The sequence below is a fragment of the Sus scrofa genome, chromosome 12 (genome assembly GCF_054392235.1).
Source record: "Sus scrofa isolate SSC_HxYL_T2T_F1_AM1 chromosome 12, Sscrofa_HxYL_maternal_Yorkshire_Landrace_v2.0, whole genome shotgun sequence".
NCBI lineage: Eukaryota > Metazoa > Chordata > Mammalia > Artiodactyla > Suidae > Sus > Sus scrofa.
The window spans coordinates 62,432,017-62,458,697 of record NC_139394.1 but is presented as its reverse complement, the minus strand read 5'-3'; the positions used below and the strand labels follow the sequence as shown (position 1 = coordinate 62,458,697).

The 26,681-nt window shown below is 49.7% G+C and overlaps 1 protein-coding gene across 6 annotated transcripts in view; it reads right to left on the bottom strand.

Moving 5' to 3' along the window:
* Positions 1-26,681, bottom strand: part of ARHGAP44 (Rho GTPase activating protein 44) — a 157,230-nt gene that overhangs the window by 29,973 nt on the left and 100,576 nt on the right. For all 6 annotated transcript variants that reach the window (XM_084986229.1, XM_084986230.1, XM_084986228.1 and 3 more), the window contains exons 4-10: positions 24,000-24,076; positions 18,984-19,095; positions 17,956-18,032; positions 14,140-14,257; positions 4,106-4,174; positions 1,799-1,880; positions 1,257-1,384 (exon numbers count right to left, since the gene is read on the bottom strand). In XM_084986229.1, the coding sequence (XP_084842355.1) occupies positions 1,257-1,384; positions 1,799-1,880; positions 4,106-4,174; positions 14,140-14,257; positions 17,956-18,032; positions 18,984-19,095; positions 24,000-24,076 (663 nt within the window). The remainder of the gene's footprint in view (positions 1-1,256; positions 1,385-1,798; positions 1,881-4,105; positions 4,175-14,139; positions 14,258-17,955; positions 18,033-18,983; positions 19,096-23,999; positions 24,077-26,681) is intronic.

Here is a 26,681-nt window from a genome sequence, read left to right as displayed (position 1 = left end):
TGTCTCTCTGGTTTTCCACCATCAAAAACAAATGTTGGGGGGGAGTTCCCGCTGTGGCTCAGCAGAAGCAAATCCGATTGGCATCCATGAGGATGCGGGTTCCACCCCTGGCCTCGCTCAGTGGGTTGGGGATCTGGCGTTGCCATGAGCTGTGGTGTAGGTCACAGATGCGGCTCAGATCCTGCGTTGCTGTGGCTGTGGTGTAGGCTGGCAGCTGCAGCTCGGATTCAAGCCCTAGCCTGGGAACTTCCACAGACAGAGGGTTTGGCCCTAAAAAGACCAAACAGACAAACAAAACCCCCAACAACTGCAAAAAATGGTGGGGAAAGAAAAGGTTCCGTTCATCTCCCCTGAGAAACCGTCCTTCAGGGACTGAAGAGACCACCTACCTTTTCATTGATACTATACATGCAAATGCCCAGTACTTTAAAACATGGTAAGAAACAAAACACATTTATTCCCGTCCCTTCTGAAGAGCTGAATCTAAAACAGGCCGGGCTTCTAGTGAAACCTTCCCAGGCTGCCTCCTCTTCTGCAGTTCCCCCCCCCCACCCCCACTTGGTCTAGTGACACTTGAAGAGCTTACAGAATGTTTGGAATTAGATTTATTGGATGGATGCAAGACTCATCTCCCCCAGGGCATTCATCAGCCCCCGTCTCCCTCTTTTTGATGTGGCTCAGTGGTAAATGTGCTACATAAACACTGATTAGCTGATCAGACCAGAGGAAGGTGGAGAAATGATTTTTATATTTTTTGCCTAGAAAAAGAAACCAAAGATGAGGTCTAGCTCCTGGGAAACGATGTACCAGCAATAAAAGCAACAGCCATCCATTTCTCATAGACTTTTACATGTGGCTTATAAGAGGTACTTTCTAATGTCTGTATCAATCATATTTTGGGGATCTCTATAAAGGAGTTATGATCGAAAAAGTCAAAAGGTCTATTTTTTAAATTAGGGGAGAGGGAGGGAATGCAGGGGGGGTGGGCGGAGAATGCCCTGATGGCGTTAAATATGCAGGAAGAAGGGCTGGAGTAGGGCTCTAAGGTGCTGGGGCCAGCGGTCCCATGTCCCCCAAGCCGCCACTGTCCTTGGAGAATCAAGGCTCGTGGGAGGAAGCAGGGGCTGCACGATGTCTTCACGGGTTTGGATTCGCGGGGGCGGGTGGGGTGGGTAACAGAGGAGGAGGTCCTGGAGGCTCCACCCCCTGGGCGGGAAGCCCCGCCCCAGACCCGGCCAGGCTGCGCCCAGACGCACCTCTTCCTGCATCCCGCATTCAAGCAGCATCGTCACACACGCCTCGATGGGGAAGGCGATCTCCCGGCCGCTGATCGTGAGGTGCTCCTCCAGGGGCTTCCCGAAGGAAGGCTTCTCCACCCAGGCCTCTGGGGGCGGGCAGAGGCGGTGGGTGAGAGGGTCGGCGGAGCCCACCCGCCCAGAAATCTGCCTTTCCTCTCATCACGCCGCTTTTCCTAAGTCTCCCAAAGACACGGAAACCCAGCAGAGCCTCCCTTCCTGCGGTTCGGGGGAGGGCGGGGGGGGGGTGCCCGGGTTCCAGGGCACACCCGCCTCATCCCCAACGGAAGGGCGGCAGCGTGTGCCAGCGTGCTTGGCTTCACTGCCGCTGCCTCGAGGCACCAGCCAGCGGAGATCCAGTTCTCGGCTAACCCTGACCTTGCTGGGAGTGCGGATGGTGAAGGAAGCCAGGGCATCAGCCTCCTCCTAGAGGCGGGCTCTCCCCACCCTCCCACCCCGGCCCCCTACCCCCCATCCCTGCCCCAGGCAGGGCTTGCGCTCACCCTGTTGTGCTTTTATTTGAGGCAACACAGCCTGCAGGAGCGTCAGCGACTTCCTGTGGTACTCGGCTTGCACTTCTATGAGCTGCGGAATTACAACAAGCATTAGCCTTTGCAGAAGGGTGGGGAGCAGAGGCTGCCCAACCGCCCCCCCCATCCACCTGCCATGATGGGCACGTGTCCCCGCTTAGCCTCTGTGGCCCGGGGTGACCACAAGAGGAATTCTGGGAGGAGGGCGAGGGAGGACACCCCAGAGCTGAACCTGCCTCAGACAGCCCACCTTCACTGCTACCCCACCCAGGGGGCGCCCTTATCTTCATGGCAAAAGGCACCCACGAGGTGCAGCAATAAACCGTCAGTGGAGAACAAGTGAGAAATCCATTTGCCTACGAGAGCGCTAAAGGCCCTGAGCCTCTAAGCAGTGTGATTTCTGCAAAAGGAGTTCAAGATCTAACAGGCTGCAGAGGCTGTGGCTTGATCCGCAGTCCTCTTTAATTACCTTGGGAGCTAAAATTGCTTTGGTCAGAGTAAAGCAGCCCTAAGAACAAAGTCCTTCAGGGCATCCTATTCTGCCCAGCCCACCACGAAAAAAGCTGCTGAGATGGTGGTAGGAGCAGACGAAAACCAGCGAACAATAGTCACTTCATGCATTTTCTGTATCTCTGCCCCCTCAAAAAAAAAAAAAAAAATGAGCTTGTGTGCAGGAAGGGGAGGGAGTCACTTTGCCTAAAAGCCTGGTGCGGGGAGTACATGCTGTCACCCCCAAGTACAACTGAAAGGGAATTTGGAGAAAATGAGAAGGTTGAACTAAGCGGTGCCCACATGATAATCAGGCAGTCTAGGAATGCTTGGAATGCCAACAATTTCAAGAGTTTTAGAAACTCTAAAATGAGAGTTCCCCTTGTGGCTCAGAGGAAACCAGACTAGTATCCATAAGGACTAGTATCGAGTTCGATCCCTGACCTTGCTCAGTGGGTTAGGGATCCCTCATTGCTGTGGCTGTGGTGTAAGCTAGCAGCTATAGATCCAATTTGACCCCTAGCTTGGGAACTTCCATATGCTGAGAGTAAGGCCCTAAAAAGACAAAAAAAAAAAAAAAGTAGAGAAAGAAACCCTAAAATGAAACAGAAATATTACCTTCGCAAATAAAACTGACGGAATATACTTGAAAAAAGAACCTTTTTTTTTTTTTTTTTTGCCCTGCCTACAGCATGCAGAAGTTTCCAGGCCAGGGATCAAACCCGTACCACAGCAGCGGCAATGTTGGATCCTTAACTCCTGGGCCACCAGGGAACTCCTCAAATGATCCTACTTGAAATCTAAGCTTCCAAGTTGGGAGGAATACCTACCAGCTCTTTCTCCTTTCTCGGGGTGGAAGAAACTCTAGATCTCTAGACCTCTGGGCCACTGCTGCGTAGGCAGGGGGAGGGCTGGCCCCCCACAGCCCCACCCCACACTTACCAAACTATTCAAGCCTCTCAGGATTCTTCCTCCTTCTTCCCTTCCCCTTCCTTCCTTATCGTTCTGTCACTTCTTTGACCATAAAGAGATGCTTTTCGATTTGAGTTTTATTCCCATCTTTGCAAGCAGGGGACCCTAACTGTATTTCTAATGGGTATTTTTTTCTTTCAAGTTTCCCCCCCACCCTCTTGTGCTTTGTATTTTCCCCAGTAAACAGCCAGGGTCCCAATTATTTGGGCCAGATTATTTAAGTATGGTGACTCGGATCCTGTTTCTCTTTTCTCTAAATCTGCTCTCCCCATGAGAGACAGGCCAACAGGCACATCAATCCTCATTTACCTATTTGTCACCATCTGGGCAAAAAATTAAAAACAACTATGTGCTGGGGTGGGGTTATCTTCTTCTTCTTCCCAAGTTCCTTACTGATGCTAGACTGAAGTTTCTCAACCTTGACCATGCCACAATTTGGAGCTGGATAATCCTCCATTGTGGGAGCCATCCTGTGCATTGTAGCAGGTTTAGCGATGAACTTGACCTGCTAGATGCCAGGAGCCCCTCCCCGCAATGGTGAGAGCCAAAAATGTCTCCAGATGTGGCCAAACCACAGCCACAGATCACCCCGTTGCAGTATCTTCATGGATGGGGGTGAATTTTATGCTTAGGTTTTTGGAGAAACCCATACGAAGGAGAACCAGAAGGCAGGGTGTCTTCACAGGTAGAAATGGTCAAAGCCCCGCCCATTTCTGGAACACGTCCCACCAAGGGGCCCTTGCTGAGACCCACGTCCCTTCCTATCGGCACCGTGATGCCTGCAGACTTCAAGCCACCTCCCTTTTTCCAGACCCTTACCGTTTGAAAGTAGTTTGCATAGTCAATTTCTTTGGCCACAAAACTGTACATGTCCGCCGAGAGCTGGTCCTGTGGGAGGAGAAGCACAGAGGGATGAAGAGTGGCTGATGGAGGAATCGACACATCACACAAGAAAGTGCCTTATTTTTCATACTTGACGGATTACAAACTTTGCCCGTGGACATTCCCACGCGTCCCAACCACGGCTCTGGAGGATGAGTAAGTGTGAAAAGAACACCGATGTCAAGTGCTGCGCTAGGGATTTGATCTCACGGGCCACGTGGAGAGCTGGGAAAGCTGCTGTGGGCGAGGGACGTGCCATGACTTCCCTCCATCTCTGCAGCGGGTGCCACCGTCTGAAGCAGCCCCGCCAGGCACAAGCTGTGCTTTCGCTCTCCTCCTCCTGTCCTTTCTCTCTGAGGATGAGTCAGCTTTGCGCTCCTGCATCCTCAACACTGATCGGCTGATCACCAGCACATGGGGGGAGACAGAAACACACAAGCTGGGGGAAGCTGGATAAGAGAGGTGGGCAGGAGAAGCGCTGCTGCTTCCAGACTTGGCGAAACCCAGACTCACCCAACATCACACACGCGAACCTCACAGGGAGATGAGCCCTTCACCATGTGGCTGGATCGAGGGCAGTGGCGGAGGGCTGTGTGTGACTCCAGCAAGTGTCCCCTCTGAGAAGGACTGTTTCCAGTGTCACAGAAACACCTCCAGCATGGTAGATAAAAGTGCCTTTCGAGCAGATGAGGAATTCGGTCACTGACCATATCTTCGGGCAAGCACGTCACGTCTCTAAACTTGTCTATGTAAGTCACGTGGTCTCTAACATCCCTCTCTGTTCAGTAGCCTTGACTGACTTAGTAGAGCTTCAGAAGAGATGCTCAGTCGAGGAGAAAAGAGTCTATCTGTTCAGGTTGAGGCCACCATGCAAACAGCACCCTGATGCTCACGGCAGGATTATTTATTTACTTATTTTTTTGGCCACACCCACGGCATAGGGAAGTTCCTGGGCCAGGGATCAAATCTGAGCCACAGCTGCGACAATGCCAGATTCTTAACCCATTGGGTTGGGCCGGGGATTGAACCCAAGCTGTCACAGAGACAAGGTCAGATCTTAACCTACTGTGCCACAGTAGGAACGGCAGTAGTGTTATTTCTAATTGCTGAGATATGGAAGCAGCCAAAGTGCCCACTGCTAGAGGAACAGATAAAGAAGAAGTGGTATGTACGCACAATGGAATATTACTTGGCCATAAAAAGAACGAAATCTTGCTATTTGTAAAAACAATGGATGGACCTAGACGGTATTAAGCTAAGTGAACTGAGACAGAGAAAAGACAAATACCACAAGAGCGCATAGGTGGAGTGTAAAAAAACAAACCCAAACAAAAACAGACTCATAGATACAGAGAACAAACAGTAGTTGCCAGAGGGAAGGGGGTGGCGGGGGGTGGGGTGGCAGGAGAAATAGGTGAGGGAGATCAAGAGGTACCAGCCTCTAGTTTTACAATAAATAGGCCACGGGCATGGCATACAGAGCATAAGGAAGATGGGCAGTAATACTGTAATGCCTTTGGGAACACAGGGTCACTAGACTTATCCTGGTGGCCATTTCATAATGCGTGCAAAGGTCAAATGATGATGCCACACCCCTGAAACTAACATGATGTTATGTGTCAGCAATTTTCCCGCACAGATTTAAAAAAAAGGAAAAACAGCAGCAGAAAGCTGACCCAGATGCTGACGGGCTGGAGGCAGGCAGCTACGTGATGCAGGAAGAGTCTCTCTCACGGAGCCCTGAGCCTTGTGCACCCACCCCAATAGCCTCGGCAGCCCCTCCAGCTGCAGATGAAGCTGTCTTCAGGGAGCTCTGGGATGGGCACGGTAAGCTGTTCCCTTTTCCAGCGTCCTGGTGAGGCAAACATCCCGAAAGAGCCCTTGTACACGGGGCCATAGAGCCAAGATGCCAATTTCAGATGAGGGGAAGCAAGAGTTCCAGGGGGCTCTCCAAAAGAATGAAATGGCTCTACAACCACACTCGTCGCTTCCACCAGAGCACCCCTACAATGACGCCTCTGTAGGGCCGCCCCATCTGTCAACGGTTCAAGAGAAAGCGGTTTTGTCGGGAATCAAGCTCATCTGCCATCCCAGCAGCAGCGCTGGTCTGGAAACATCTATCACCAGCTTGGCAGGCGCAAAAGGGATAGTTTAAGTCAGGGAAACCCAAAGAGCCGCGTGATGAAAATGGTTCCGCAAAGAGAGGAAACGAAAGGAATCTCAGAAGGGAGTAAATGTCGCATCAAATCACCTTCAGCGACGCAGCAGGTGAATCTTAGACAAGTCAGGCCGACTGTGTGTCCTCTGTAATTGACAAGCTGGAGGAGGCTCGGGGGGACAAGTCTGGGAATCAAAAACTCCAGGGGGACCTATTTGCTGGGGAGCCCCCACACTTTGGCTGAGTTTTCCCTCCAAGAGTTCTACCAAGTTCTCTCCCCTCCATCAGAAAGGAACAGACCAAGAGGCAGAAAATCATAAGGACTTATTGAATTCAATACAGCAGCCTCAGGCAACTAGACATCACTGACTCATTGACATTTACGGGAGATTTCACCCAACGGCAGCAGAATACACTTTTTTTTTTTTTTTTTTAGGGCGGCCCGAGGTATACGGCAGTTCCCAGGCGAGGGGTTGAGTCAGAGCTGCAGTTGCCAACTCAGACCACAGCCACAGCCACGCCAGATCCTTAATGCACTGAGCGGGGCCTGTGATTGAATGCACGTCCTCATGGATACTAGTCAGGTTTGTTCCTGCTAAGCCACAACAGGAACTTCAGAATACACATTCTTTTTGCCCTCACATGGAACATGCACTGCGATAGACCACATTCTGGGCCCTAACACACACCTTCAACTGGAAAGCATTTGTCATACAGTGGTTGTTATCTGACCACAATGGAATTAAAACTAGAAATCAGTAACAGAAAGAGAGCTGACAAATCCCCAAACACTTGGAGATGAAACACATTCCTAAATAAGAGCCCAATTTAAAACAACTGGGCAAAAGGCCCAGGTAGACATAGCACCGAAGAAGAAATACGGACGGCAAAGCAAGCACACGAGAGGACCTTCAACAGCATCAGAGAACTGCACGTTCCAACAACGAGATACCACTGCACACACCTGCCACAGTGGCCCGTCGACCACACGGACAACACCAACGGCTGATGTGGAGGCGGAGGCACTCCACATTTCCTTCCTTGCTGCTGGGAGAGACAGAATGGTAGCACCACTTTGGAAGGCAGTTTGGCAGATTCTTACAGAACTAAAGATGCTCGGAGTGTAGGATCCAGTAGTCACGCTCCTGGGCATTCACCCAAGTGAATTAAAAAAACGCGTGTCTGCACAAAAACCTGCACACAGATGTTCCGCTTTATTCGCAACTGCCCAAACTTGGAAGCAACCAAGAGGAGTCCTTCGGTAGGTGAATGGGTTCGACGGTGGCACAGCCAGGCAAGAGACGACATTCAGCACTAAAGAAAAAGAAGTGCTCCCAAGCCAGAAAAAGACATGGAGGAAGCTTAAAGGCATGTGACTAAGTGACAAAAGCCAATCTGAAAAGGACAGCACTGCATCACTCCGACCATAGGACATTCTGAAAAGCAAAGCTATGGAGCCAGTAAGAGGACAGGGGGTTGCCAAGGGCTGGGGGGACGGAGAGGTGAACCGGCACAGAGGCTTTTGAAAGCGGGAAAAAATAGTGTGTGAGACGCTACAGGGCAGGTGCATGTCATTACACGTTCGTCAAAACCCCCAGAAGGTGCAAGTCCAAGAATGAAACCCAGTGGAAACTATGGGCTTTGGCTGATAATGAGGTGCCAGCGTGGGTGCAGAGAGTAACAGAGTGTCGCTGTGGGGCCAGATATTAGTGGTGGGTGTGGAAGGGAACGTCTTGGTTTCTCCATTTTGCCCTGGTTTTCGCCGAAACGCCCTCCTGCGCCTCTCTCCTCTTCCCGTCTTCTCCCAGTAACAATGTTTCAAATGAGCCAGCCGAGAAGAATGGACGCCCTGACCTGACCCACCGCAAGGGGACCGGTCCATCGCCTGCGTTAGGGGGCAACAGGGAGGGGCTTTTCTTCTTGGTGCCGCGCCTTTTGAGCACCTTCGCGCTTCTGCACAAGGAACGGGCCTTGTCGAGAGCTCCCCGTGTGCATGTGTCTCATTTTCCGACACCGGCGACCCGAGCCATGTCCCCAACGGTGGGGGAGGGTGTGCTTGGATGGCCCGGGGGAACCACTGAGCCACCCCGGGAGCTCCTGAAGTGTCCTAATTTTTGAGACCTTTACTTTCATCTTCAAACATAAGAAAATAACCTGTCTGAGACTCTCTTCCTAACATGAAAATGGAAAGCCTTTCTCGCTGGCCCCTTGCTGCCCACGCCAAAAGAATCTTCTCAGAACCTACATTTTGCCCGAAATAAGTTAAAGGACTCAGCAGCCTGTGGGGCTGGGTGGGGACGAGCTGCCACACGGAAGGCCTGCAGACATTGTCCATTGTCCACAGCTATTATTTCTCTGAGTTTGGTGAAACCAGCAGGCCAGGCAGCCCCTTTCTGTGGATCCGGTGCCCTGCTCTGTTTGGGGCAGGTGATGTGGCCGTGCCCCTCCTCCTTAGTGGGACTGCTGCCTGGCACGTCGGAGAAGATGCCAGCAGTGTCAGGAACATTCACACGATGGGAGCCCTGCCACCTGCTGGCTTCCCATGGGGTGTGGCCATGCTTGCCCTTAGGGCTCATGGCAGTAGGTTCTTCTGGCAGAAGGAATCCAGGAAGGCGAGTGTTCTTCCACTACCCTAAGCCTCCAAATGAGAGGGCACAGGTCCTGCCAGGGTCTCAGGCACTGACCTACCTTCGCACTCATTTTCTAAGAAGAGGAGCTGTGAGTCAAGACTCAGTATCATAGGGAGTTCCCATTGTGGCTCTGCAGAAACGAATCTGACTAGGAACCATGAGGATGCAGGTTCGATCCCTGGCCGTGCTCAGTGGGTTAAGGATCCAGCATTGCCGTGAGCTGCGGTGTAGGTCAAAGATGAGGTTTAGATCCTGCGTTGCTGTGGTTGTGGCGTAGGCTGGCAGCTGCAGCTCCGATTGGACCCCTAGCCTGGGAACCTCCCTGTGCCACGGATGCAGCCCTAAAAAGACAAAAAAAAAAAAAAAATAAAAAAAAATAAAGACTCAGTTTTGTGACAAAACAGGCTGGAGATCTGTCCTCTGGTTTCCATCTTTTCTGGATTCAAGCTTGATTTTCAAAGAGCAAAGATTCTATGTTGGAGAAGAAAAGGAGAGAAAGAAGAGCCACAATTTTGGAGAGAGAAGGAGAGGGAGGGGAGGGCTGCTGAGGATACGGATGTCCGTAATGGGCTTTGGGGTCACAGCCCCAGGGGGAGGCGCAGGCTGGAAAGGGGGAGGTCCAAGTACCACCTTCCAGGGAAAACCCAAGGACGGCAGCCGGCCTCCCTATTCGTTGCGTGAAAAACAAAAAAACGACGCTGCCGTCGCCCAGCAGGTTTGTCCTCAGGTCCCAGTTTTCTCTGTTACTTCACTGCTCACAGGTCCTTCCTCGCCATCTCTCCCCTTCTTGAAAATGTACCAACGACTTGCATCCCCTCGGACGTATCGGTTTGAGGGTCTCAGTGGGGGCCTCACAAAGAGGAGGGAAAGGCAGCACCAGGCGTGGAGAGTGGGGCGTGTCCCTGTCGGAAGTGCGGAAGCCAGGTAGAGATGGGGGCGCTACCAAGGAGACGCAGGCAAGGAAGGCTGCACCTGCCCACAGGCCCGAGGTTCCATCTCATGGAACCCACCTCAACTTGATTTTCTTAGTGGGCTGAAGCTCTCCGGGTCCAAAGATCCAGGGAGCTCTGCATGGGCATCTCTGAGCCTAAACACAGAGAAGCCCCAAGGCCACCTGGGCCACCTTCAGCCCACAAGCTCGCCTTTGTGGGGCTGCCACACTGTAGGACAGCCTGGGGAGAACACACAAAAGCCTGAAGATAGAAGGGGAAGTGGCCCGTGTGGGGAAAGCCAGACAGGGGAGGAGGAGGACCGTGATGGGTATTCAGAATAGCTGGCACCCAGTGAAGGAGAAATCAAAGAGGAGTCAGAAGAAAACTTCAACAAAAGTATCAGTGCCTGCTCGCAAGGGGCCAGGCTCAGCACACAAATAAAGCTCCTGCAGCACAATGCATGGCTTTAGGAACTGGATCTGATCATTGCAGAAGTTCGTGTAATGAAACAGAGGCTACAGACTTGCCAAGATGACCAGGAAAGGGAGTGGGAGTTAGGTCACTGAATATTATAAGGGCTACAAAATCATTAGGATAGAAAGTGTAAAGTCTTCTCTCAGGAACAAACAAGCAGGTGAATAGACATAGTGCCCAGAAGTAAACCTGAGAAGTCAGGTGGTAGGCTTTCATTTCAAGGAGAGGTGGCTACTCCAAAAACGATGCTGGCATAACTGGCATCTGGGGGGAAAAAATCTCTACCTCAAACCATGCACAAAAGTAGATTTTTACATGCACAAACAGGTATATAAGATGTAGTAAAGACATTAAAAGAAAATTAAAGTAAAAAGATTTCTTAACCTTTAGGTGGCAGGTGCCTGATGGATGAGCTGGGGTCTTCTCCCAATCCAGGTACATGACCAAGTTTTTAATGGCAGACATTCAGCGTAAACAAAAACCAAAAGACAACGGCAGGAGATCCTGCTGGGGTGCAACAGGATCAGCGGTGTCTTGGCAGCGGCTGGGATGCAGGTTTGATCCCCTGTCTGACCCAGTGGGTTAAGGATCCAGCTTTGCCACAGCGGCAGCTCGGTTCTGATCCCCAGCCCAGGAATTCCATATGCTGTGGGGCAGCCAACAACAACAACAACAACAAAGGCAATGCAATGGTCGAAAAATCTATGACAAAGGAGGCAAAAATATACAATGGAGAAAAGACCGTCTCTTCAGTAAGTGGTGCTGGGAAAATGGGACAGCTACATGGAAAAGAAGGAAATTAGAACATTCTCTAAGCCCATCCACAAAAACAGCCTCAAAATGGATTAAAGATCTAAGTGTAAGGCCAGATCCTATAAAACGCTCAGACGAAAATGCAGGCAGATATTCATATGTCACTCTTGCACAAAAATTGCAGCACTGTCTTTTAGGATCCACGTTGCAGAGTAATGAAAATAAAAACAAAAACAAACAAATGGGACCTTATTAAACTTAGAAGCCTTTGCACAGAAAAGGAAACCATTAAAAAAACAAAAAGAAACCAACTACAATAGAAAACATAAAAATCACTAAAAAAAAAAAAAAAAAAGACAACCCACAGAATGGGAGAAAATCTTTGCAAACAAAGTGATCAAGAAGGGATTAATCTTCAGAATACACAGATACCTCACACGGCTTTATATCAAAAACAAACAACCCAATCAAAAAATGGTCAGGAGATCTCAACAGACATTTCTCTAAAGAAGACAAACAGATGGCCAAAAAACACATGAATAGACGCCCGTCACTAATTATTAGAGAAATGCAAATCGAAACTACAACGAGGTATCACCTCACACCGGTCAGAATGGCCATCATCAAAAAGTCTACAAATAATACACGCTGGAGAGGGTGTGGAGAAAAGGGAATGCTCTTACACTGCCGGTGGGCATGTAGGTTGGTGCAACCACTGTGGAGGTTCTTTAAAAACTAAATACAGAACTACCATATGATCCAGCCATCCCACTCCTGCCTGGACACACACCTGGAGAAAACCATAATTTGAAAAGATACCTGCACCCAGTATTCACTGCAGCACTATGTGCAACAGCCAAGACAAGGAAGCAACCTAAATGCCCATCGGCAGAGAACTAGATCAAGAAGATGTGGTACATACATACAATGGAATCTTACTCAGCCACCAAAGAGTGAAACAGGGATGGACCTAGATAGAGGTTATTATACTAAGTGAAGCCGGTCATTCTATTAAAACTTAAAAACGTATATGTCATCTTCTAGCGAAAAAATGTTACTTTTGGGAAGCTCTCCTATTCCAACTTTTCCTAAGGGGAAAAGTTATCAGTGGATAAGAGTATGCATGTAATGACGTCAATTATGCCATTTTTGTTGATGCCCCCCCCAAAGAAACCAAACATATTAGTTTGAGTATCTGTCACTAGGAAAACAGCTAAATAAATCATAGTATGTTGGTTCCTACAATGGAATATTATACATATTATTAAGAAACTAGGTTAGATCTATAAGGCCTAGCCTGGATGGATGTCCAGGATGTGTTTTTAATTGAGAAAAGTGACTGATCAATATAAACAATATGACTGTTCCATAAACACACACACACACACACACACACAAACAAGGACCTAGACAGATTGTGAACAAGAGGGTGGGAAGCTATGTGACCCCCTTCTCCTCACAACGTTTACGGCCACTGAGCACATCACAGAGTACCCTGCTCACAACCCATCTTCATCAACACTGTCGAGAAAGGCACACTCGTCACCTTCTTTGCAAACAGAGGGGTTGGCTGGTTGCTAGGCAGGAAGGGGAAGAATTAGTGGTGTTTTCTTAATATATGTTCATATTTATTCCCTGGTTATGTTGAACGTGGAATCCTTCTGTAACCTCTAAAAGGAATTTAAGATTTTTTTTTTTTTTTTTGGCAAAAACAGCCAGTGTAAGAAGCTACCCAAGGCTGAATAAAGAAGTTACGAAGCTTCGACCCTGATGCAGCTGGACACGTGCATTCAGCAGCCCCTCACACCACCACCTCTTGTGTCTAGTGAACAAGGAATATTGTAAGAAACAAGCTGCAACTGAAGGACGCATAAACCCTGGTAAGTGGACAGGGAACGCTCAGAGCAAAAGGGAAGTCAGCATGAGAGAAGAGTGATTCTGCGCAAACAGGACCAGCTACAGCTTTGCCATCAACCCACGAGTTCCGATGACAGATCAGCTTTATTCCTGATGAGTCGTGGGACTCAAGGACTGGTCTGCCTTTGCTCGGCACCTCAGATCTGGAGGCTGAGAGATCATGAAGGCTTTCGAGACTTTTTTTTTGCGATGTTTCTAACTCCAGGGAGAAATCCTACCTGACGCTGAATGTCACCTGAAGGTGAGGTCAGAAGCCCCTGCACAGGGTGGCTGTAAAAGCAGACGCTGAGGGTCAAGAGAAGCCTCGACAGGCTATGAAGAACAGAGATATCTGCAGGCAGGGTGTCTCCTCTCTGGTGGAACTCTACATGGTTAGACACAGGTACCAGCCCGGTTCCAGAAACATAAGCTATTTCTGTTCCTTGGATCCAAACCAAAACTAGCTGAGTTGAGCGTATGCAGAGGAACAGGTGCGCAGTCTTACAGATGGTGTATTACTAACGAAGCCCCATAAAACGTGTGCGGGGAAAGGAGGTGAGAACCATTCGATGACAGATGATGGGGATGGGGTGGGGGAGGCGATGTCACAGCCCAGGGCCGAGTCCCCTCCGCAGCATGAGGCCCCCTCTCCTGCACGTGGCAGGTTTTCTTTTCGGCGACTCTCTCCTTGGCGAGCATTTCAACTACACAGATACGCATCTCCCAGGAAGCAAAGGACCAATACAGTGAACTCAGGAGATGGTAAAAGGCGCACAAGAAAATCATTTCATGCCGACGGTGAGTTAAAGCTCATCTGTTGCTTAAACTCTCAAGCGTTCTGCGTGGCCTGGAATCTACGATTTCACACGGAAACCGAGGTTATCCGTGCTTTGCCGACCAAGCAGGGATACCAATGACAGCCCACCACTGCCCCTGCCCCCGTCATCGAGAAAGCCCCAGCTCTCGGGGTTCAGCCTGGGCTCTTTGGAGATGCCAGCAGGTGAGCTTGGGGACACCGATGCAACCAGGGCTCACAATTAAGCTTCCAATAAATCTCCAGTGAACAAAAACAGACACCCATGGACCTGCCCCATCTTTCCAGGTGGAGGGGAGCAATGAGGGGGGTACCCTGCAAATTTCCACTCTGTTGGCTGCCTCCTCCATCTCCTCCCTGAGGGCATCGGCTTTGGCACCCGCAGGCTGTAAGCTGCTGGACAGACTCGAAGACTTGGACGTCTGCTGCCACCTGCCGGGAGACAGGAAAAAAAGGAGACGTGTGAGACAGAGCCCTGGGAACATCTCTGGCTGCAGACACACAGCTGGTATGGGTACCACCCAGGCAATGACATGTCCTCACTCTCCAGGAGAGGTGGTGAAAAGGTACCCGGTACCCAGACCAGGAAAAAGGGCCCAACATCCTCATGGCTGGACGGATGGAGGTAGAGGATGCAGCCCCTTCAGACAGAGCGAGCATCCCCAATCTGCCACCATCCTGCCTACTGTCTTCTGAACCCTCAGGCTATAGGATGTCACTGTTTCTTTCTTCAAACGTGGTCCATGCCACTCCTTCTAGTTCCCTGCCTGTCCTGCGGGCATTTGAGTTCTGAAAACATTCACCTACTTGGCCGCAGCCAATCATGGATGCTAAGGTCAGAGGGTGCGTGGATAAGGTTAAAACAAACCTGAAAGCAAAAAATCTCTACCAGTAAAAGCACAGGGCAACCTTGGATCCACACTTGGATACCTCATTTCTATTTTTTTTTTCTTTTTAGGGCTGTACCCACAGCATATGGAAGTTCCCAGGCTAGGGGTCAAATCGGAGCTGCAGCTGACAGCCTAGACCAGAGTCACAGCCATAGCAACACCAGATCCAAGTGATGTCTGCAACCTACACCACGGCTCATGGCAATGCTGGATCCTTAACCCACTGAGCAAGGCCAGGGATTGAACCTGCAACCTCATGGACACTATGTTAGGTTCCTAACCCAATGAGCCACAGGGGGAACTCCTCATTTCTATTCTCTTAAATATTAACCTCTGGGCAGAGTACCAGCTTTCCGAGCAAGCCCCTTGGGAAATGTTTATGGGGGAAGTACAGATATTTCTGGTTGCTAAGTCTGTATCAGGGAATCACCGAAAGAAGACCCCAAGAGAAAGCTGTTATTCCACTAAGACACTGGTAGCAGAGCCAGGAAAGCAGCGAGGCCTCTCCCATGGAGTCTGTAAAACCCACAGCTTATAGGGCCCAGCAAGTAAGACAATAAGTCAGATGGGTCATGAACTTGACAACTCATCCACCCAAGCCTTTATCTCCTACTTGTCACAGGGACATGAGATCTAAAAGGATCGAAGAAAAACCATCCTGTGGTCAGGATGACAAGGTCAGGTGATGCCTGGTGTAGCCTCAGGAAGTTAGTAACGGCAGGGAGGGGACGGGGACCTGGCGGGGATTCACCGGAGGGTGGCCGGGGCTGGTGGGGCCCAGGCAGATGTGGGACCACGAGTGACAGATGTTTCAGTTGACCAGCTGGAAACCGTCACATGCGCTCATCAGATGAGACGTGGCAACAGTTACATGGCGTCCACTGAACACTATGCAGGAGTTCCCTGGTGGCTCAGCAGGTTAAGCATCCAGCATTCTCCTTGTAGTGGCTCAGGTTGCTACTGTGGCACGGGTTCCATCCCTGGCCCAGGAACTTCCATATGCTGCAGGTGCAGCCAAAATAATAACAACAACAACAGCCACACTATGCAGGCCAAACCAGAGAGCTCTGTGGGCTCCATCTGGCTCTCGGACCGGCCAACACGGAGGCAAAAAGGGCAAAATGTTACCCTCATTTAGAGAATCAAATCAACTACAACGCTCTTAGCCAGATGCTCTAAAGTAAACTCAATAAATGTCCTGCTCTGTTAGGAGAAGAAATAAGGATTTTTGTCCAAGAGAGTTCAGTTCACCAACTTGAATCCCACAGAACGCGTCCTTGGCTGGGTCTCCAACCTTCTCACCTATCATCGTTTTTCTTTTTACAGCCGCACCCGCGGCACCTGGAAGTTCCCAGGCCAGGGGTCGAATCGGACCTGCAGCTGCCAGCCTACACCACAGCCACGGCAATACCAGATCCGAGCCACGTCTGTGACCTACACCACAGCTCACGGCGATGTGGGAGCCTTAACCCACTGAGCCAGGCCAGGGATCGAACCCTCAGAACAGGCTGGGTTCTCAACCTACTGAGCCCCAAGGGGAACTCCCTCCATCTCTAATCCTTTCCTTATCTTCTAAGCTTCAGTCTTCTCTGAGGATATTAAGATGTATATAATTGGCTTTTGAAGCCACAAGCCAGATTTTCTTGAAGAGAAATAAATACACATAATGGGTTTAGACTTCATCCAACACAGAATAAATCAGTTGGATTAGAGAACGTCGCCCAGTGTTGGGGCAGAATGCAAACATCCAGTCATGGAACGCGGGACCATGAAGTGCAAACATCCAGTCATGGAACGCGGGACCATGAAGCTATAAAAAAACACAAAAACTGTGGTGAGGCTTCCTGACCTGAGCCCAATACATAAGAGAGGAGGCGCTGAAGATGGGAAAAAGTTTGTTAAATCATGGACGAGCGGGCTCTGAGGACACGTCTCAGAGCCTCCCCACCATCTGGTGTCACCATGAAACACATGAGGCCAAACCAGATTGGCCACGGCTGTCACCCAGGGGAACCCTCTTTCTAAGGAAGGCGACGGAACACAGCTATGTCAGTGGACAAGGCCAAGACAGCTCCGATGCTGGCGTCCAGCCCCCTGGGCGGAAGCGCTGGGCTGCAGATGCAGGCGTTCCTTCCAGAAGCAGAGAAAAGACCTCGGAACGCAAACCCAGGGCCTCAGAGAAGGACATGACCCTGCAAACCCAGGGGCACGGTGGCCACCACCTCCTGACAGTGGGACCAGTTGCATTTCCACGACCACCTTACTTGACTCCCCAAATGAGGGACTTGAGCGCCAGTGTCGGGAGGCAATTTCCCACAGCGCCAGGATGTGCGGGAAGTCACGCCAAACCCCTACTCGCCAGGAACCCGCTCTCTCCCTCCTCGTGCGCTAAGCGGGGAGCTTCAGGTCTGATCAGAGAACAACTTTGACACCTTCCCGATTCCTCCTCCTCTTCTGCTTTTAACAAGCACAGCCTGCCCCGGGCAACAGGCTCTAAAATTTACTAACACAGGCACTGCTCGTATCCCGCTCGCTTTTACGCTGACCTGATCCTTACAGCCAAGGGCACTGCTTTTTAATTGATGCTGCTGCTAGAAGATTTCTTTTTTTTCTTTGCTTTTAAAAATGTTTTGTGGCGGCACCTGAGGCATATGGAAGTTCTCAGGCTGGAGGGTGAATCCCAGCCACAGCTGAGACCTACGCTACACCTGCGGCAACGCCGGATGCTTTAAGCCACTGCTCTCTGCCCTTGTCCCTCCTGGCCCTGCCATGCTGCCCTTCGTTCTGTATCCTGAATATCTCAACTTTATTCCCACCACAGGGCCTTGGCCTCTGATCTTTGCACCAGACATGGATAGTTGTCTACCGGCTCTCTGCTTGGCTGCCTCCTTCTTATCAGACCAAGGATTGGCTCTTCAAAACAGCCTTCTGTTTCACCCTAGGTAATGCTGTAGCCCAGCTTCTCCATGGCCCCTTCCAAAAGCATGCTGTGCTGCTCCTGGATAGGACCTTACGGCTGCTGAAATCGCCTCGTGTGCTTGTTCTCGTCCCTGGCATCTATCTCCCAATCAGGCTGCAGCCGCCACGGGAGCCCAGCCCCGTACCTCCAGCGCCCAGCACAGAGCAGGTGTACGAAACACCTGACGAGTGAAAACGCTCACACATACACCTCCTATCCCCCCCCACCCCAATATGATCACTGCTCCTTCAAAGCAGCAGAAATGAACACAAAGAACCTGCCTCGTTCGCGAAGAGTCCATGTCCAGCACCAGCTTTGCTAAATGTTTTCTCTGTTTTTGGATATTTGGGATTTCCACCTGCGGGTACAGAAGAAAAAGGACAGTCAACGTGAAGCCCAAGACCGAATTTTTTTTTTTAATTTTTAAAAATTATAGTTGACTTTAAATGTTTCAGGTGTGCGGCAAAGTGACTCAGGACACACACACACACACTCTCTTTTTCGGATTCTTTTCCATTGCAGGTTATTACAAGATACTGAGTAGAGTTCCCTGTGCTGGACGGGAGGACCTTTCTGTTTATCTGTTTTTTCATGTCATAGTGTGTATCTGCTAATTCTAAACTCCTGATTTATCCCCCTTCCCCTTTGGTAACCGTAAGTTTACTTGCTATGTCTGTGACCCAGCCTAGATACTTAAGAACTAATGACAGCTCCCCAACAAGTTTGCTCGAGGTCTCCCAATCCTCATTTTCAGAGGAAATTCTTATCCCCCCCCCCTTTTTATTTGGTTGCATCCATAGCCCATAGAAGTTCCTGGGCCAGGGATGAAACCCACGCCACAGCAGTGACCTGAGCAACAGCAGTGACAACGCCAGATTCTTTACAAGGCCACCAGGGAACTCTTTTACTGTCCTTTAAAGCAGAAAGAAGAGAGACCAATATAGAAAGAAACTGCAAGAGGGTCTCAGCATCTCCTGGATAGGAGTCCCCAGCCTGGCTGGGGTGGAGGGGCTGTGGCACGGAGGACTTGAGGTGGGGGAGGGTGGGGGGTGGCGATTGCAGCGGAGACCCTGCAGGGGCGGTGAGGTGAGGGAGCCGAGATGCTGCCAGCCTTGCAGCAGCACCTAAGGAATGCCAGCAGAGGGAATCAGGGTTAGAGAAGGGGGTGAACCACAGCTCAAAGGGCTCCTGTCCACGCAGGTGGGCAGTAACCATCCCCAGTGAAAACCAGGTAAAAGCCAGTGCCACGGAGTCGGCGGAGGGGTAGCAACAGCCCAGGACTGGACACCGCGGCACCCCCGCTCCTGACCTCGGCCAGCAAGAACAGGGGCTCGATCACATCTCGCTCGACTTGCAGTTCGAAATGAATCAGCTCCTGAGCCAGCCTGTCCTCCGTCTCGCCACAGAGTTTCAGCATCTTCCTGCAACAGGAGGGCAGAAAACCATCCTGAATCCCCGTGGGAGAAAGACGTGACCTGCCTCCTGACGTCATTGCCCCCCCCCAAAAAAACCCTGCAGAGACCGTGTTCATACAGTGGCCGGTTTCCACGCCACCCCGGTGACCAAGCTCCGTGTCTTGTCATTTCTGAAACTGTCTACTTTCTCATCGATGCTGCATACCTACCACGTGCCTGGCGTACAAGGGGATTTGTGGGGACATTAAGAGAGAGGTGGCAAGAACAGGCTCCCACGCGCCAAATCCTAAAAAGAGCCGGACGCTTCTACCTGCCCTGAGACCATTAGAGAAAACTGCTAAAAGCAAGCTACCCACCAACCAGCATCCTCGAGCACATACCAAACCCCCAATTCCACAAGGCTCTAACAGAAAGGGAACTCCTTCCGCTAAGCCATGAACACTTATTTAATACAGGATGAGGGGACGATTTTTCAGTGAAAAACTGACAGGGAAAACCATGTCAACGTTTATTAATAACGAATGAATGGCAGAAAATCCCAGTGAGCAGGAAGTTGCGCCATATTCCTAGACGGGAGAATACAGTATTTCAAAGATGTTCCTTTCCCCTGGATGGTGTATAAGCAGTCCTCTCTCTACAGAGGACCACGTGAACTCAAAGTCACGCAAGCAGTTTTCACCAATGAGGAGAGGTCACTGTCATTCTAAGGTTAGTATGTACTTTTCCCATCCATATTTTTTACTTTCATTGCAGAGGTATGTGTTTACATACAGTATAGAATAACAGCTGCTTCCCCGGGCTCAACTGCTGGCTTTTCACATTCATCATTCTGGTTGAGCTCATTCTGCATGTATCAAGATGGATAAGCCCCAAACATAATGCTGAATGTCAAAAGCAAGCAAAAGAAGGACAGGTTCAATGTCACGCTGTGGATATAAACTTTTTTACCTGGGTTAAAACAGGGTCCCTCTCCATGAGATGCCTGTTCCTATTTTTTTTGGTGATTTCTGTATTAGAATCTTTTTATTTGTAGGAGTTCTTACATACTTAGAGATATTTGTATGGATGGAGAGCAGACATAGATTCTTCCCGAATTTCAAAGGCACTGTTCAATCATCTTCTGGTTTTCGTTACTGCTTTTAGTAAGTCTGGAAGACTTCAGATTTCTGATCCCTTGTTTGTAACAATTTTTTTTTTCTCTAGAAGGTACAGACTCTCTTATTTATCACTAATACTCACTGTGGGGTGCCCTGGCATAGGTTTAATTTTTCCGATTATACTGGGAGCTCAATGGGCCCTTTCAATCAGGAAACTCACATCCTTCACGTCCGGAAAACACTTTCGGATTCTTTTTTAAACTATGGTTTCTTCCTCACCTTTCCTTGGAGTTCCTGTCATTCAGGCCTAAGATGGCCTGGATGGATCCTGGGATTTTCTAACTTCCCCACTTCCTGTGTCCCCGTCTTCTGCCCTCTTTACCGGATGATTCCTTCAACTTTATCTTCCAAACCTTCGACTGAGAATGTCACGATTTTCACTTCTGTGAGTTTGCTTTTGATCCCTGAGTCTTTCTTTCCTGGACGTCTTTCTTAATTAACATCCTGCTGTTTTATTTCACAGACGCAGTGGAAATATAAGGACCTTAAGGACTGGTACCCAGCTCTCCGCTGTGCCCGGTGTCCCGAGTCTAAGCATGCTCTGTTTTACCTCCTCCAGAGGATAAAGCTCCAGACTGTAGAGGGATGAGTTTCCTGGGGGTGTGGGTAACAGCTGCGTCTCTGACCAGCCTTCAGCCCCCATTCATGACTTTTGTCACCACTGCTCCTGAGATGTCCAGGCGTCCAATTCCTGGGCCTTGTGGGCATGTCATGGTCTACCCGTCTCTGCTCTCAGCATATCCAACTCCTGGCTTGGGCGTCCGCTTGCTGGGACTTGCAAAATCAGGTCCCAGCCAATCCTACGTTGCTTTGCAGCTCACAGAACGGCGTCTTCTCTCCTGTTCTCCTGCCTTTGTGGGTTTAGGTCTTTTGAGGGGAAAAAACCAACCAACCCTTGATTGTAGCGGATTTGAAGGGAACAAAATCCAACGTTGTGTGAACAGTCCGTCGTCTCACCTGGCGCCCTCCAATCCCTGGCTTTCAACCTTGCTGTGTCATTGCACTTCTGGCACGGCTCTCAAAGAACATCCGACAGGATTCTGCGGTGACCCCCCGAGAGTCTCTCCCAGCAACAGGGGAGCTTATCCCAGTTCGTCTCTTATGGTCACAGATACAGAGGCCCTAATTGCTGTTCCTTTCATTTCCTGTTTTCGATTTATTATACTTTGCCTCCTTTTTTCTCTTGTAGTTCCTTCTATGCTCCCCCCCCCCCCATTTTATTTCTCCCTCTTGCCATCCCTCACCTAACTCTGAAGTTAAACATTCTCTTTCTACTCTGTGGTTATGCCTACCTTTCCAACAGGCACACTGCACTTTAAATTGCAATGTACTGTCTTTACCTCCTTTCATATAAGAGCTGAAGCACTCACGCCCCTTCCAAAGCTTCCTATTTGCTATTTTTCTAGTCTTTTCGTTTCCTTTTGCTTTAACCCTCCCAAATTCTTATTATGCCGTCATTTCTCAATCCCCTGTTGATTTTTATTTCTTTACACTGAAGGGCAGCCGATTACGCCTCCTCACAATATGCCCACTTTGGCATAACAAGTATTTTGAGCTGAAAGCAACTGAGAAGAAGCAGATACCAAAAAAGCTCTATACCTTCTCCCTCTGTGTCTAAGAGCAGGACACCGATTTGTAAAGGTGACCCCTGGCCCCTCTACCAGGAAAGATAGATGGCAACTCCCAGAGACCACTCGAGACGCTTAATCAACCCAGTGGGCTCTCATTACAAATCTTACTAACTAACCCTCAGCTTCTATTAGTCCCCCTGTACAGCTATTTTCCTACACTTTGTTGCCTTGGAAACCTACATCTTTTCCTATGTTTGGTGACGTCTCTAAAAATGACTTTTTTATTTGTTTGTTTTGTTTTTTGTCTTTTTAGGGCCACACTTGGGGCATATGCAAGTTCCCAGGCTAGAAGTCGAATCAGAGCTGCAGCTGCCAGCCGACACCACAGCCACAGCAATATAGGATCCGAGCTGCATCTGCGACCTACACCACAGCTCACGGCAACGCCAGATCCTTAACCCACTGAGCGAGGACAGGGATCGAACCCACATCCTCATGGATACTAGTCGGGTTTGTTACCGCTGAGTCACAATGGGAACTCCGATTTCTTTTTGCTGATCTCAAGCGGGACTGTTTGTGCTTCCTAAATCTAAAGGTCCATGTTTCTCTTCAAATCTAGAAAAGGATAGGAAGATGTGGTATATATACACAATGGAATACTACTCAGCCATAAAAAAGAATGACATAATGCCATTTGCAGCAACATGGATGGAACTAGAGAATCTCATCCTGAGTGAAATGAGCCAGAAAGACAAAGACAAATACCATATGATATCACTTATAACTGGAATCTAATATCCAGCACAAATGAACATCTCCTCAGAAAAGAAAATCATGGACTTGGAGAAGAGACTTGTGGCTGCCTATTGGGAGGGGGAGGGAGTGGGAGGGATCGGGAGCTTGGGCTTATCAGACACAACTTGGAATGGATTTACAAGGAGATCCTGCTGAGTAGCATTGAGAACTATGTCTAGATACTCATATTGCAACAGAACAAAGGGTGGGGGAAAAATATAATTGTAATGTACACATGTAAGGATAACCTGACCCCCTTGCTGTACAGTGGGAAAAAAAAAAAATCTAGAAAAGGAAAATTCAGCTATTTTCTTCTTCGGGAATGCCTGCCACACAGAAGGCTGTATTTCTGCAGCCTGCCATCCCAGCCTCTCCATCTAATGCTGTCTTGCTCCTTTTCTCTTGACCTTGATTCTGTTCATTTTCGTGGTGACTCCAGATCTGTTTCCAAGTTCACCCGTCTCCACATCTGCGTGCAGTTTCCAGTTACCCTCATGAAGTTTTTTTCAAGCACTTATTTGTAAGTATAGTTTGAACTGGTCAAAGTCCTATTTGATTTTTCTTTAATTCTGCCTCTTTTTCCAACCCCTCCCCCACTGTTTCTCAAGAATTTTTTTTTTTGTCTTTTTGTGATTTCTTGGGCCGCTCCCACGGCATATGGAGGTTCCCAGGCTAGGGGTCGAATCAGAGCTATAGCTACCTGCCTACGCCAGAGCCACAGCAACGCAGGATCCGAGCCACATCTGCAACCTACGCCACAGCTCATGGCAACGCTGGATCCTTAACCCACTAAGCAAGGCCAGGGATCGAACCCACAACCTCATGGTTCCTAGTCGGATTGGTTAACCCATGGCCACGATGGGAACTTCCAGAATTTTTGTCTTTACTACATTTCTAAGTTTCATTTTAAACCTAATCACTGTCCACTTCCTTTCATGTTGTCCTACTATTTTTAGTTCTTAGGGGCGATTCTTGCCCCCTCCCCCCTCCCCCGCCTGCTGATCCTCTCTCGTGATGGCTCTATTTTTAGTCTGTTTTTATTGGGAGCACACCATCAGCAAGGGCTGTTCCTCTGGGAATCCTATGAGTTCTGACATCTGACACGGAGAGATTTCACATTTGCTTCTGCAGGAGCCCAAGGGGTTTCGCATGTCCTTCAACAGTCTCACGTTAATTTCTCCCCTTGGGAGTTGCCTCCTGCACAGAGGAGATGAGTTTGGGGGGCGGGAGGGGGGCAATTTCTCACCAGCAACCTTTCCTTCTCGGCCGTCCAGTCCCCAGCCAGACTGCAGGTGCCCTCACCACTTCCCTGAGGAGTGCTCGTCCCCTCTCTAAGGATGGGGACTTACCTAGATTTGGCACAAACCCAGGCACAGTGTCACCTTACCCGAGAAGCGTGTCATCTCCCAGGATGGTGGACCCTTCCATCAAACACTGAGCCAGTGTTGTCAAAGGCAGCTTTTTCTGAAAAGAAAACAAACAAACAAACAAAAAAATGTGGTCAGGAAAACAGCTTGGATAGTCACCCACGTTCTCGAAAAAGAGCCGGAAGTCAAATACTCGCCTAGATACTACATCCGCTGAGAAACAAACCGACCTGAAATACACATAAAACCTCAACATTCAGAGGATACAAGGGTGGGTTAGACTCAGAGATGTCACCATTCAGAAAATTAAAACAATTAAGTTTTCTAATTTGGAAAATAAGGCTAAGGTTTACAAGCTGAATTTTAAAATGAAGGAACATCGCAGCAAGGAAAAAAAGAGATTTCAAAATTATGCTAAAGAGTTGAACAATGCTTTCATTTCTAAAAAGCAATCTCTTGCAAGAAGTACATCAGCCCCATTTTATCAACAAGGCAGCTTACGGACAAGACAGAGAAAAACCTGCACACGGAATGACCATGCAAACAAAGTGCATGCAAACAAAATGAAGGCGTACTCCACAGAAGATATAAGATGACCAACAGGCACATGAAAAGATGCTTCATATCATTAGTCATTAAGGAACCCACGTCCAAGCTACAGTGAGACACCATCACTCCCACAGGGATGGCTATCATAATATTACTGTATTTTTTCTAAAAAACACACAAAATAAGTATTGATGAGCATGTGGAGAAATTGGAACCTTCCTGCTTTGCCAGCAGAGATGTAAAGTGGTCAAGCACTGTAGAAAAGTTTGGCAGCATTTCATTAGGTTACACCAAATTACATATGGCAATTCCACTCTTGGGTATGTACCCAAAATAATTCAAAACAGATGGTCAAACGGAAACACGTGTGTGATGTGCGGAGCTGCACAATGCACAATCGGCAAAAGGTGGAAACAGCACAGATGTCCATCAATGGATGAGTGAAGAGATGAAACTATCCATGCAGTGGAATAGTACACAGCCCTGAAAACAGAAGGAAGTCATGACGCAGGCTACATGGAGGTACCATGAAGTGACATAAGCCAGGCAGACATGGCATAGAATGTGTGCTTCCATTTAGATAAGAGACCCAGAAGAGCAAGCCCCCAGAGACGGAAGGTAGATGAGTGGTGGCCAAGAGCTGGGGGAGGGGAAAGAGGAATGGCTGCTTTAATGAGCCTGGGGTTTCCTTCTGGCGTGATGGGAATGTTCTGGAGCTAGATCCTGGTGGCAGCTGCACAGTATGGTGACTGGACTAAATGCCACTGAACAATTCAGATGTTCAGATGGTACGTTTTCTGTTATGTGGGAAGGGAGGGAAGGATGGAGGGGGCAGGCAGGCAGGAGCAGCTGCCACAGGACCGTGGCATGATCCATATTCCCTCCTTTCTGAGTGTCGGCAAGCCCTCTCTCTCTCTCCTTTTTTTGGTCTTTTTGCCATTTCTTGGGCCGCTCCCGAAGCATGTGGAGGTTCCCAGGCTAGGGGTTAAATCGGAGCTGTAGCCGCTGGCCTTCGCAACATGGGATCTGAGCCACATCTGTGACCTACATCACAGCTCACGACAATACCGGATCCTTGACCCACTGAGCAAGGCCAGGGATGGAACCCGCAACCTCAGCGTTTCTAGTCAGATTCGCTAACCACTGAGCCATGATAGGAACTCCAACAAGCCCTCTCTTTACTGAGCCTAAACCACCCAGCACCCGGCACACATGGGAAACAGCAAAGGAAGAACTGCTGGCGTATCCTCAGGTCTCCCCGTCTACACTGCCAGATCTCCCAGCCCAGGGCCCCCTGCCTTAGGAGACAGAGTGCCTGGGCTGTAACTCACTCACAACCCAGCATGAAAGGCGCGTCCACCCAGGTACCACGCCCGTGGAGACCAAAACCAGACACTCTTCTCACGGAACTTACATCCCAGCGCAGGGAGAGAAGTCGTACCTGCAGAACTGCGAAGGCGATGGAAGTGCCACGGGGAAGGCAGAAAGCAGGATGATGGACGGAGTGGGCAGCTGTGGGGGAGGGGACAGTGAGGAGGGAAGACCCCACCCCCCCCAGAGGGAGGGATGTTTAAGAAATAACCTGACATGAAAGTCAGCTGTGCCTCAAGATGACCTGGGAAAGAGCATATCCAGGCAGAGCAACTGCAGGTGCAAGGGCCCCGAGGCGGGCTACCTGGCCAGCTCAGCATCCCCGGGGCACCAGCATGCCTGGAGCAGAGTGAGTGATGGGGGAGAGGTTGGCAGGTCTTTGTCAGCCAGAGGCAGGCGCTGGGGTTTCCATCTAGGGGCCCTGGGGGAACCCCTGGAGGCCTGTTTAAGAACAGCATGACGGGAAGTTCCCTGGCAGCCTAGTGGTTAAGGATCCGGCATTGTCACTGCCGGGGCTCAGGTCGCTGCTGTGGCACAGGTTCGCTCCCTGGCCTGGGAACCTGTCACGCTGTAGGTGTGGCCAAAAAATAAGAACAACAACATGATCAGATTCAAATAATTCAATCCTGAGCCCTGCAACTGAGTGACTTGAGAGGGAGTCAAGCTGGAGACGGGTGTTCAGGGGTCTGGTTTGAACATCCACAGGAGACCAGAGTGCTCTCAGCATCTCCAGGGAGGCCCACGGGTGGTCGGTCCACCCCCAAGAGTGGCATGGAGGTTCC